This window comes from Cydia splendana, chromosome 19 (genome assembly GCF_910591565.1).
Source record: "Cydia splendana chromosome 19, ilCydSple1.2, whole genome shotgun sequence".
Classification (NCBI taxonomy): domain Eukaryota; kingdom Metazoa; phylum Arthropoda; class Insecta; order Lepidoptera; family Tortricidae; genus Cydia; species Cydia splendana.
In genome coordinates, this window is record NC_085978.1 from 5,751,415 (window position 1) to 5,765,388 (window position 13,974).

The 13,974-nt window shown below is 38.3% G+C and overlaps 2 protein-coding genes across 2 annotated transcripts in view; both read right to left on the reverse strand.

Annotated features, from left to right (window-relative positions):
- The window catches only part of LOC134800282 (optomotor-blind protein), a 140,373-nt gene extending 137,985 nt beyond the window's left edge, over window positions 1-2,388 (reverse strand). The window contains exon 1 of the mRNA XM_063772792.1: window positions 1,911-2,388. Within this exon, the coding sequence (XP_063628862.1) occupies window positions 1,911-2,230 (320 nt within the window). The 5' untranslated portion in view covers window positions 2,231-2,388. The remainder of the gene's footprint in view (window positions 1-1,910) is intronic.
- Window positions 1-13,974, reverse strand: part of LOC134800248 (uncharacterized oxidoreductase TM_0325-like) — a 220,776-nt gene that overhangs the window by 168,375 nt on the left and 38,427 nt on the right. The gene's annotated exons all lie outside the window — the stretch shown is intronic.

Consider the following 13,974-nt stretch of genomic DNA (forward strand, 5'->3'; position numbering starts at 1 on the left):
AGGTAAATGTCAGGTTTTTATTTCTCTTTCGTTAAAAATCTTGCTCATATGCGCCCTATCGTACCACATAATATAATATTGCCTTTTGTACCTACACGATACTCTACCTACCTTTACGGTACCTAGTAGGTACCGTAAAGGTACTACCTACTAAGCCCTAAAATATCAATACAAAACTCTTGTCTCTTGTACGGAAAACTGACAAAATAAGTTACTATTAAGGATATAAAAAGTGAAAGAAAAAAGCAAGTCGATTTTCCCTTACAATAAAAATAGTTGAACATTTTAATAAATATTGACAACAGCAACGCGAAGCAATATTCTCGTTACCGAACTTTACGAGCATGTGTGAGGCCTATTTATTCGTTTGTCTTTAGTAATATTGACAAACAAATGAGTAAAAACACACGAAAGTTTTTTTTACAATAGAGTATAAGATAAACCTGTAAAATTACTAGATATAATATAAGTACCTACATTATACTGGGTTTGTGAGATTTTATTTATTAAAGATTCGTAAAATCCTAACTAAGAATAGAAAAGGAAACATGGAAATATATTTTCCATGACTTGAAGATAAAGGAGCGTATTAAAGCGACAATGTAAAATTATAAGTTGCAGAAATTGTAAGTACCTACTTAGAAACATACAATATTATTGTTAAATAGGTGCAAATTTTTTGAAGTACCAACCTAACCTAACAATGACAAATTTATTAACGCAAACCTGGTTTTAATTCGTTAGCTTGTTCAATTTTCATCACTAATTTCAATTTCTCTATCACACCTTGATTACGTTAAAGGTAAGATAATACTTTATATCTCGTAGAAAAAAGTCTTTTTCTAAGAGCAATGCATTTGCTTTGCAAAGGAAAAAATGCAAACAAACCAAGTAAATTTCAATCAATCTACCGCTATAGACTATTTTCTAAATAAAAATAATAATTAGTGCATAATTCTCAGCATCCGAAACGAAGCCATTTCTAAATCCAGAGAGTAATTAATGCGAATGCACGTCCCGTCGGTGCAGTGTTTTGGCGAAAAAAAGCGCCTACTCTATGCATCTGTCAACACGGACGCCGCCTGCACTTCATTCGGCGTGCATAACTAAGGTTAGGTTATGTTGGATATCTTATTTGTTTAACATGTTTTCATCTCAATTGATTGTTAATTTATCAAAATAATAGAAGAGGCATGTAAGTCATTTGTTTTGAATATGCTCGTTTACTGAAAATCGGTGAAATTTGCGTTGCAAGTTTTGAAAAATACTATCATTTGAAATTGCATATGAATACAGTGACTGAAATTAAAATAATTGTACCCATCGTTTAAGCTTGTGTTTGTACTGCACAAACATTAAACAAATACATGTTTAAGTTAGTAGGTATGTGAAGTAATTTTAATATTTGATTGTAATTAAATTGAAATTTAGAAAGCGTATTCCATACAACTATAGAGGACAGCCAGGAGAATAGGTAAATAGTTGTTTAAGTCAAAATTATTCAAAGTTTCAACACAGACCACTATACCGTCTATACCTATCTGGTAAGTTTGAATTTATTTTAATTGAAAAATAATAATTAGTTCAGTTATCTAAAAAAAAATTAAGTCACTTGTTTTTGGATAGGTTTCTGATTATTACTCTAGCGCAAAAGTTAATAGTTAAGTAAATGTTTCTTATCAGTTTCAAAGTAGTTCCGCCAGTTTGTAGGTAAACAAATCCGCGCTCTCGGCTTGTAACCGATCAAAACAAAACTTCTTGATGCCTAGCCTAAGCCACTCGCTACTTACCCTACCTCTTCGATACACGTGTTACGCTTAGACGGTTTCATTTGCAATATCACACACATCACTGGTACACGTTAATGACACGATCACAACGAGCAACGGGAACGCGACGGCCGTACTGACCTGCCACTCTTGGTGATCACCATCTCGGTGCCCAGCTTGTGGAACTTCTCCCAGAGGTCCTTGCCCTCGAGCGTCACCTTCGGGTCGTCGACGACGCCGTCGTCGTCCGGTGGCAGAGGCGCGTAATGCGGAGGCGGCGGTTTCAGCAGCGGGCAGGGCGCGGACAGCGCGGCGGCGGCGGCCAGGGCTGCCGGCAGATACGGCGGCGGCGGCAGCGCGCCGGCCGTCAGCAGCGCCGATACCGAGAAATCGCTCGGTCGCGGCACCAGCAGCGGGTGGAACGCGACGGCGTCGCGCCGCTCAGTGCCCTCGAAGCGCATGCCCGCGCCGCCCGGGACCCACGGCGCGCGCTCCAGCGGTCCCGTCGGCTCCAGCGGTCGCGGCCGCTCATGCAACGTCCATAACCGGCCGGCGGCTCGCTCGTCACTCGCTCTCGTGGCGACACCCGCTCGCGCGGCAGGCGTCAAACGACTGGCCGCCGGCGGCGCCGGCTCCGACACCCCTCCGCGCGCCCGCCCAATGGCGCGCCGAGCGGCTCCCCGCGCGCAGCAGGCGGGGCCGCGGCGCCACGAGCGTTGTTTTTTCGTCGCGGGCGAGGTGTCCGCCGCCGCCACACCTCGCGCGCCGACCGGCGAGGGCGGCGGCGGGCGCCCCGCGCCGCTAATCTCGTTAATACGCGGGGGCGACACTACACCACACTACACTCGCCACCGCCGCCGTCTCCTTCTAATTGGACACGTTTCCGTTCGTTCATCAATTGAGCTCGTTACTCGCTGTATCTTTTGTGCGTCTAGTGCTGGCTGCTGCCGCGAGCTCGGCCTGAACAAACAGCCCGGTGTCTTTGTGGCGGACCACAATCACGCTTATCAAAACAACAAGCAATTACCTAACAATTCGATTGTGATCTTTTTCCTTATGATAAGGAATTAAGAATGTACGTTCTTATGTTTGCCATTTTATTATTATAAGAACTCACTTCCTTTTCGTGTAGTTTTATTTTCTAAGTGTAAGTTTCTAAGTTTATTATGCGAGACTTCATAAATTTACATTGCCATTCGATTTAATGAAAACAAAATAGGTTTTCAATTTTTAACAACTACTTAATAAACCCGTTTACATTTGTGGTTAAATACTATTAATTGCGTATTTTTAACTTATCTACGTCACAAGTTATAATATTACAATACAAACACAAAAGTTAGATCAAGTCCGACGAAAATCGATTTTTTTCACTCTTTCTTTCCTTTTCCTGATTAGATTGTTGAGCTTAATTCCATTAGAGCACTGTTTGGTGCCTTACAAATGCACTAGGTTATTTAATGGGAAAACTGGAGGTCGTACGATTTAACCGGCGGTACGATATAGCCGACTCTCCCCTATAATAAAACGGCCGGTGTAAAACGTACATTTTTCGCAGAGTTACGGACGTAAAGGAAAATTTGTTACGCCTATTACTTATAAATTTTATATACTTTTAAATTATATAATATTTAACTTAAATAGTTAAAGCGTTCGCATTGCAGGCATCTGTTTCAACTTTAACCTCTAGTAGATTTATAAATCTAATTAGATAGGGATCAACACATTGTTTTATAAATTTTTTAGTGTTCCGTGCAAAACTTTGTTCACGGAATACCTACTTATGGGATCACTTCGGTCTTGCAAATCAGTTAAACGCGTTTTTTAGCTTTTTACTTTCAGCACATAGAAAAATCTTTAAAAATTAAGATTTAATAGTGAATTTCAAAAATCATGCTCTACTTATTTGTAGCTTTTCATGATTGTTTGCAATTTAAGCCAAATCACATCATAACCAAATTCTTTTAGACACATCTCATGAGTTTGTGACAATCATGGTATTCTAGCCATGAGAAAAATGCGAGGATGGAACTGACTGATGCATTATTTTTTACTAATTACTTAAAATAAATTGGGAAACGTAAGTTATAAAAAAATCTATTGAATAGTTTTTTTTTTCTAAGTGAGCAATGTAGGTACATACTTCAATATTTGATTTTTAAAAGTGAATCGTTTAAATATTATGAAATAAATAAATCGAAATCTATAGGGCCACTTGCGCCATCCCACTAACCCGGCGTTAAGCGGTTAAACCGTATGTCAAATTGTACCTACTGGTAACCATGGTAACTCCAAGTTTAACCGGGTTAACCCCGGGTTAGTGGAATGGTGCAAGTGGCGCTTAACGTCATATTATTTTAGAAATTAATGATGACATTGCTAACACTTAGGTAACTTTCTCGTTGCGAGTGTCATGTACAGAGATCGGCGGGGGTGAGCTATTCGCCTTATACAGTGGAATCCGTTTATTATGACTCCGCATATACTGACCAACCGCTTACTATGACGTAATTACTGTGCGAAGTTTGGTTTTCATATAAATTCTTTGGGACAAATTCGGATAAGATGACTTCGCTTATAGTGACAAACCGCTTACTCTGACCTACAAATCCTATTTTCATGAAATTATGTCCGGTTATACTGACACATTTCACACATTTGTTGGTTTTCGTGGCCGTCCCCACGTCTTTCCCTGCGAGGACGTTTGGTGCATGCGTGGAGTTTAAGTTATTTTAGTTTTAATTCTCGGTGACAAGTTAATAATTGGTACATGGTTAATAAAACTCATCTCTCACAACGGAATTAGAAATTAATTTGAAAAAAAATTACAAAAATAAGAAGTTAATCAGCTATGCTTTATACGACATCCGCTTAGTATGACGTATTTGTCACTTCCCTTCGATGTCATTATAAGCGGATTCTACTGTAATATGACGTAAGACATGTTAAATTATAAGGTAAACAGCTCACCCCCGCCGATCTCTGGTCATGTAGAGTTAGTTTCGTCCAAAATGTTGTTCGAAGGACCACTTTGTTGAAAGACATTAAAGTTCCAATAGGTACCGCAAAATCCACTCGACTAATAAATAGTCCACTAATACAACTAGGTATGGTCTAAAGTTCTAAACTAAACGTTCGAAACTTAGGTATAAGTATTTAAAGTATATTTACTCTTGTCCTACTCGTATCAAGTAAACAAACACTTCTCGAAGACATTATCACACTTTTCTCTGGAATTACTCCACAATAATCATCACTAGAAATGTTGTTGTATACTTAAAGAAACTCACAAAGTATTGAAATCGACCAAATAACTACTGAATAATATCATTTCTAATGAGATTTTCATAGTTAATTAACTAACGGATCACCTTAAAAACATCTGACATTACGATGCCTAGATTGTCTATGAATCGTATTGTTGGAATGACACTTTGACGTCACATTTGTTTACATAATAGGATTGATAGGACACGTAAATTGAACACACTTTACAAATAGTTGAATACCAAGATTTTATTGACATTTTATTGTTTAAACATTTTTTTTATTAACGGATTAATTCATTAAAAATTTACAGGTTTTATTGATAATATTAACTTTCTTAGCAAGTTGTATCTAGCATGATATGTTTTTAAATGTCAGTTCACCCTGAAATATGAAGTACCTGCATATTTTTAATTATCTTTACATTGAGTGCATTTGAATATAGTATACCTATCTAGGTAAAGTTATGAATATCAGATTGAATATACCAGTACCACCACCTTATTTAAATACCTGCTTAAATATATTGATACGTGTAACTTACAAACCGGTAAAATTTAGCCTCTTTTTTTACATTAACAGAAAAGTATATAAATTATTAAAAAAAGTATAAGATAAAGTATTAAATATATCGTTAGGTATGTTCAATTTAATAGATTTTAAGAGAAATTTAATAGAGTCGTACCGTGGTAAAGTCTGTCTATTAATGTCGATTTTTCATGAAAATACGACGTTTATAACTTTTATAATTACTTCCCTTTGTTTCATTCAAATCTATGCAATGTTACCTCAGATTAGACGAACTCTAGTTTGCCATACTCTAATTCCTTACGTCAGCGCCATCTGTCGGTGGATAGCGGACCACTCCAACGATTGATTGATCTTATTTTATTACAAAGCAAAAAGGTAAGTTTTTTTTTCTGTGCGCAGTTATATTTTCACTTATGCTAACGAAATATAAGTACTTCTAAGGAATATTTGCCACCGACTAAATTAAACACTAAATTTTGCACCACACCAACACAAGGAAAATACTATGTGCTTACTGTAAAATATTAAACAAAATCAAAGCGAATTAATTCAAAATGGATGTTATTAAATATATATTTATAATTCAAAATATCAATTAAAAGTCAATTGTACCAGCCAACATAAGGAAATAACTCAAAATTTGCATTTGATTACTTTGTGGATATGTGGATAAAATGCAACTTTATACTTTCTCATCAGTTTTTGAATAATCAGGAGAGCCTTTACAAGCCGGTGTGGTGAAAATAATTATGGACCGAAGTCGAGATGTTACGATTCACATATAGATACATTATCTATCTAATACCTACCTTTAAACGAGCAATTCTTGTATATTTATAAATTATACCTATTTATTTCGGGGATCTCGGAAGCGAGATTTCATCGTTAGATGAAATTTGCTAAATTTGATATTCGGGGGCGAAAAATCGATCTAGCTAGGTCTTATCTCTGGGAAAACGCGCATTTTTGAGTTTTTATGATTATGTTTTCCGAGCACAGTTCCCGAGCAAAGCTCGGTCTCCCAGGTATTATCTCTACTCTTGTATGTAAAACTATTAGACAATGATAGCCACTTTTGACTACAAATGGGTCAATATTTGTTTTGCATCTTCGTGGTCAACTATTGTGTGACGAATATACATTTAAGCCCGTTAAAGTTTCACACACGACAATAATTATAATACGAGCAGATAATTAAGTTAGCTCTCATCGGATGCCCTCAGCGGAATAAACGTCCAGTAATTTTTACGGCTCGTTTTCGAAGAAAACCCCTTGGGTGGCTTGGAAATACCAACAAACTCATACAATCCTTATGAACCTTAACTTTATTATCCTAAAGTCGATTTTCTGTTAATTATTTTTTAATTTAACTTGGTTATTTGATTAAGAAGATTATATGTCGATTGCTTGGACTTTATAGCGGTTTATATAAGGTTCGTTTTTTAATGTTATTCGTTAAAGTTATGTTGGTTTTGTGATTAAGTTTTGAGTAAGCCCGTTTCGGATTGCTGATGTTTTATTGGTTGCATTTATAAGTTTTAAATGCGACTATGTTTGTGGCGCCATCGTTTGCTGAAATTCGTTTTATGATCGTGATTATGTTTCAATAAATATAAAGTTAAAGGTAGGAAACATTCAGGTGTGTGTATTTAATGTCTGTTTCTTTTTATTTTCTTTGTAGTGCTTAGGTCCACCCCACACTAGCGTATTTTGAGCGTCGATATCTAGTCAGCGCTATGGAAAATGGCATCGCTGCGTAGTATAGCTATACGTCCGAGGGCCGTCTTAAACTATGCTGGGGCCCTTGGGCAGATAAGAATTTGGGGCCCTCTTGGAAAGTAATGAAATCGAATTAAACTAACATTTTTCTACTATGATCTTCTATTTATTATGGGTACCTAATCAAATATACTTCTACTGTCTGTCCTTCGGGGCCCCCTGAGGAAGGGGGCCCTGGGCACGGGCCCCGTGTGCCCTTATGGTAAAGACTGTTAACGTCATATTTTCATAGAAGTTTGACATTTAAAATGACACTTGAACTGCGTGGGCTATCAAAATCTCTGCAGACTTTTCTTGGTCTAACTCCACGAGTAAGCTTAAAACATGTAAAAACAAAAAATACCTACTTACTTCTTCGTTGAGTCATTATACTCATTATCACAGCGTACCTACTCACAATGGCGCCCTAGACTCTAATGGCACTTAAGTCCTTTATGACAATTTCCACCATTTTGAACATTTTCCAAAAAAATAAACGACAGAAAAATTATATGTAGCTACAGAACCTGCTCACAAAATTTCACGAAAATGCGAATAGTTGAGAATTGCGACCTGTAGAGGAGAACATCAAGACTTACTGTAGGTACCTACATAATTTGCCGATAACATGGCACTATTCAATTCAATTCAATTCAATATATTTATTTCAGACTGCATAGGTCCATAAAATTGTTAGTATTACAAGTACTTACATTTAAGAGTTAGTGCCTACATACTAAACATACATTAAAATAATTAATAATTATTATAATATCCACGACACAAAACTAATTAACATGTAATAATAATATATCAAAATTAAAATTAAAATCAAAATTAAACAATTAAATTCCTAATTATTTTACATTAAAAATGAGAGGTCTGTCGCCTGTATGCAAATAGTTCCAATGCCTCATAACAGGGCACTCACACTTTTCAATAACAGCACTCAGGAGGCTATTGGTACTCTCTCGCACTCTGCGCATCAGGGAGGCAACACGTTTCCGCAGTATCGTATTAAAGCCATCCGTGTTAGCCTCTAGAAACATGCGCGACGCACTGCACCAGCGAGGCAGCCCCAACAGCATCCTGAGGGCGTTATTGTACTGGACTCTTAGACTATTGATGGTTTTTCGAGTGTAGTTGGTCCATAGGCTGCAGGTGTAAAAGGTCTGGCAATACGCTTTAAACAATGTGATTTTTACGTCACGTGAGCACCGAGCAAACCTGCGAACCAACATATTAGCTCTCATCGCCATAGCCCTTCGTTCACGTTCGATGTCCGCGTCATCGGAGAGGCTCTCGGTAACCCAGTGACCAAGGTACATGAACTCGGTGACCTTTTTCAAGGGGACTCCAAGCAGTTTTACTGGTGGCACTGCTCTCAGTTTTCTAGTTCCAGCCTTGAAAACGAGAAGTTCACTTTTCTTAACATTGTACCTTAGTCCATGGGCCGCCGCGTACCCCTCACAGATATCCACTAACATCTGAAGAGCCCTTACCGAGGGACACAGCAGCACCATATCATCGGCGTAACTGATATTATTAACGAACTTTCCATCTATAGAACAGCCCACGCCGGCACTGCTGAGCTCCTCGAGAAGGTCGTTTACATACAGGTTGAAAAGTCGAGGAGAGGACAGCCCCCCCTGCCTCACCCCGCATTCCAGCCCATACTCCTCAGAAAGAGAACCAGCCCACCTAACCATATTCGTTTGATTTGTGTACCAAAAGCGAAACAATTTTATAATTTCTTTAGGTATGCTGGTTCTACTATTCATCTTTGCCCACAGTACATCATACGACACGAGGTCGAATGCCTTCGACAGGTCCAAAAAACAGGCGTAAATGGGAGTGTTTCTAGTCACATAATACTGAACGGTATGCTTTAGTCGAAGTATTGCTGTTTCAGTTGAGAGCCCAGGTCTAAAACCAAACTGAGCTTCATTTAGCGCAATATGTTTACTTATACATCGATCAAGCAAACCGTCCAGCACCTTTGAGATGACAGTTGCCAGGGATATTGGTCTATAATTGTTCCTGTCGGAGGCATCCGCCGTTTTACTTTTAGCAATAGGCACCACCACTGTCTTTAGGAGATCTCTTGGAAGGTACCCGTGCCCTATACATACATTAAAAAACAAAGCAAGCACCCTAGGTAAGTGGACCCCCGCATGCTGCAGATGTTCGATGCTGAGGTCGTCATGACCCGGTGACTTACCACGTTTCATATGTTTGATTAGCTCATGCACATTCTTCACTGTAAAACGTACAATTTCACCATCAAGTCGCACCTCCTCATCAAACATCTGCCGGGAAGGTCCTAGAGGCGACTCAACTTTAAACTGTTTAGCAAACAGTTTAGCAATCTGCTCCGGTTCACACACGCCGTCCACGCTCGCAGGTACCCGCGGGGGTCCCTCTAGGTTCTTAGTGTGCTTCCAGAAGCGCTTGAAGTCCTTTGCTTTATGGCGAGCTGCTAACATATCCATTTTTATTTGTTCCTCGTTATCTTGACACCATTTCAGCTTGGACTTGAAGCGCCTCCTGGAATCACACATCCTAGAATAGGCCTCGCCGCTAGACGGTTTACCCTGTGAGAGCCACAATCGAAAACACAACCTAGCCTCCTGGTGTAATTCCCTAACATGTCGGTTCCATCCAATTATACGTCGTTTTTTAGCATAATCATTATCATTATTTATTTCATGACAACAAGCGGCAGACTCTCGTAGAATATTAATTATTGTAATATATAAATTGTCAATAATTGTTCTATGTTCTATACAATTACATATATTATCAGCACAATGTCTTAATTCTATAGGGAAGTCAATATTTCTTAGTCTACTTGTACATAATTCATTATATTTTATAATTTGATCAGCGCTCCTGTCACCCCATTTTACTTTGTTAAAAGAAGCTTTAGTACTATTACAGACATATTTAACAGAAATACTACCGAGGTTAAATTTTACAACTAAAGGTAAGTGATCTGACCAGTACACATCATAACGTATGTTAACAAACGAAATTGACTTCCACGCAGCTTCTGTGACCAAACAATGATCTAACCAACGCTTGCAGTTACTATGACTATCACTAATATATGTATGCGCGGCCGACGTCACACCCAGTTTAAGGACATCCGCACAGCGCCATTCCCGTTCGTCACAAAAACTAACCAGTTCTCTATAGAAAAGTTCACCTGGATGTGCATTAAAGTCTCCCAACATAATAGCCGACTCAATTTCATAGCTTTCTATGACCGCGTGTATCTCACTCAAAACCTCGATAAACTCCGTAAGATTTTCCGCACTGTCCGTAGGCATGTACACTGAAAATACTAACGAACTTGCACCCCCAACACTCACTATTATAGCTGCCAATCTGGTACTCTTACACGGAACGACGCTGACTGAAGAGAATGTGTTCTTCTTCCACATCAAGGCCACTCCTCCAAAAGGTCTGCCGCGCAGAATACCGGCTGTCGTATCAACAGCTGACTTACTTGTGTACTCGAAGTCCATATCTATAGTTCCTATAAAACTAATGGTGTGAGGCAGCACCCAAGTTTCTTGCAGCGCAATTACATGAGCTGTTTTGCATAATGCTCTAATCCCCTCTATTGACCTTGATGCTGACTTACAATTAAAAGTTACAAAATTGATATCTCCCATTAATGTGATATAATTAAGTTAGCCTCTGTTTTTTCCTTGCTAGGAGAACTATCGTTAAAGTTGACAAAACGACGAAAAGTAATCCCCTCTGGCCACAGATTCTCATCTAAAAACATATTTAATTTATCTTTAGGTACAAAAACTTTGTACGCCTTATATGTTCTTTTAAGTTTCATCTTAATCTCAACTAAGTTAACAGACACATTTGTTTTGCTCAATATATATTCCGAAATATCATAAGGCGATGTCTCCAAGTTCACATTGTTTATAAACAAAGGAATGTTTATTGCCGCCGCCTTAAAATTACCGCTACAGCCCTTTGATTGTCCCTGTATTCCAATAAAACGATTTTTATACCGTTTTCTTTCAATTAATTTAAAATCATCCTTTCTATCAGTCATTTTAAATTCACCACCCTGCCGAGCAACGGCGGCAAACGAGGTATGTTCTATGTGCTCAGTATCCAATGCTGCATTTGTTACGTGAGGTGAAGTTTTAGATTGCTTCGAAGCCGCAATGGTTATTTCTAAAGCCGGCCGCTTCGGAACGCTGACCTGTGCCTGCGTACTCTCCACCTTGTTGTTATTGTCATTCGAGCTCCCCGGCTGAGATGCAGCCGGTTGTGCGAGCGTAATAGCCTTCTGTGGGGTTTGCATGTGCGAAAGAGACGGTGTGTTTGCAGGCTCTGACTGCGCGCATGAAGTTAACGGACTTTTGACGTAATCAGCTGATTTCAAAGGTACCCGCTCAGCTTCATTTTGCTCCACCATATTTATATTTAAAATGCCGAATGGGCCACTATTTGTCTCGTAACTATCTCCAATATTTAGATTATGGTTTCCTCTTCTGTTCGTGTTGACAAAATTAGCATTCTCATAACAATTTATCAGAGACGCTTGCTTAAGACTGTTAAGTTCAATTTTCAAATCATTCAACTGTTTAACGGTCGCACATTGATTTTTAACATCTTGTAGCTCATTTTTCAATTGAATTATATCTTTAAGGAGCCTAGATGCGTCCAGATGGTCGAACGTGACAGGTGGTAAGCGCCGCAACTCTCGTGCCACGAAAATAGGAAGTTGCTCTGCCGGTGTACTTTTAATGAGAGAAAGAATATCCTCCAGATCCCGCTGCACTTTAAGATCCGATTTGCCTTTTCGCTTCACCTTCTTTTCATTTGTCTGAACAGACCCAAAAAGTAAGTTCTTCGCAGTCTCCACTTCTTGCAAAGAAAAAGTCGTTACACACAACCGTACAATACTATCTTCGCTCATCACATCAGCTTGATTTTGTATAAACGCCAGAACTTCACTAATAACAATGTTACAGCTGCTACATTTTACGAAATTCTCCGCCATTGTTTATCAACAACGCGCGCACAGGGCGGCAACCGATCACACGTACTTCGCTTAGCGATGCGCGCACGAGACTGACTATTAAAAACAAAAATAGTTCATTCTGCAAAACTTTTAGTCCGTTCATTGTGAATAAATAATTATGTGCTTGCGTTGTTCAATTGACATTTATTTTAATTTAATTGTATTATTCAGTTTTACTTACCTATAATTTGAGGTATTATAATTTAATTGTAATTTCACATTCATTCAATTGTAATTTGGTGTAATTTAATTTTATATAATTGTGTTATTGAATTAATTTATTTGGTAATTTATTATGGTAATTTTATCTTGTTTTATCTTGTGGGCGTTTTTGGGTCACCTGTAAGCCCGCAAGAGTTTTCCACAAAAAAAATACGAAAGCAGATTGCCCGAGTCAAAACGGAGACCTTCACTAACGCTTCGGTCAATTAAATAAATTCATACTTGTAAAGGTATTTCGCTGAATTACTAACAACTAGGTAATGTTAATAATTTTATGCCATGAATACTTTTTTCAACTGAATGGACAGACCCACCCTTACTTTTTCAACGAGATCAGTGGGCCTACCGCGAACCACATTCGAAGTGTGTTCTCTGTCGCACTTGTAAATTCGTACGTATGTGTGACTAGGAGGCAACACGTCGAATGTGGTTCGCGGTAGGCCCTCAGACCACGAACGTAATTTACGACTCTCAAACATGTCCGTTAACAATTCCTAATAGGTCATACTATATTCCAGTAATGAATACTTCCATCTTAATGTTGTACTATCATTACTATCAAACACATTTTGCGCGTTGTATTCAACCCATTAAAGTTGAAAATGGCCTCATTTTTTGCCCCTATTCAAAGAAATGAATAATTACAGCAAAAACTGATCCATGTTACCGTATAAAAGTTAACTTGCTGAAGGAAAAACGTAAATAATAGCTTTTTAATCTTAATGGAATTTAAACTTTAAGTGCATGGGATAGAATCGATTTTTCTAACGTAATTTAAAGGCGAGTTAGACGATTCTAGTTCGATTTAACATCATTAATGTATCGATTCAGGTGTTACGCGTTTTGTAGAAGAACCGACAATTACACACGTAGGTACTATTGTGATAATAATTAAATAATGTTCTTATTATTTTAATGAACTAGTGGGGAATCGCGTGCACTAAGTGAACTAGACAGCACTACAGCCACAGCAAAGACATATGTAACTTCGTATAAGATGAATAAAGTCTAAGGAAAAAACGTGCCTCGGAAATCAAGAAAAAGTCATTCTCGGATAGATGGCGCACAGTCGCACACACCTTTAGCCTATGCTCGGCTAGATGGCGTGACGACACCGTTTCATATTTAACAATTTTAACACATAGATATCAGTGAATGAATATGGGTCAAACGATATAAAAATAATAAAATCATTTATCCATATATATAATTTTTTTTGATAATTTTATACGTTTTCATTTTGAGTTTTAGTCGTGTGTCGATATCTGGCAGTAAATTTACTGTGACTACAAAATTTACTATGACAGGACCCCTCTATAATATCTATTCTCTTTGGGCACAGTGAAGACTAGGTGAGTGTAAGCTAGG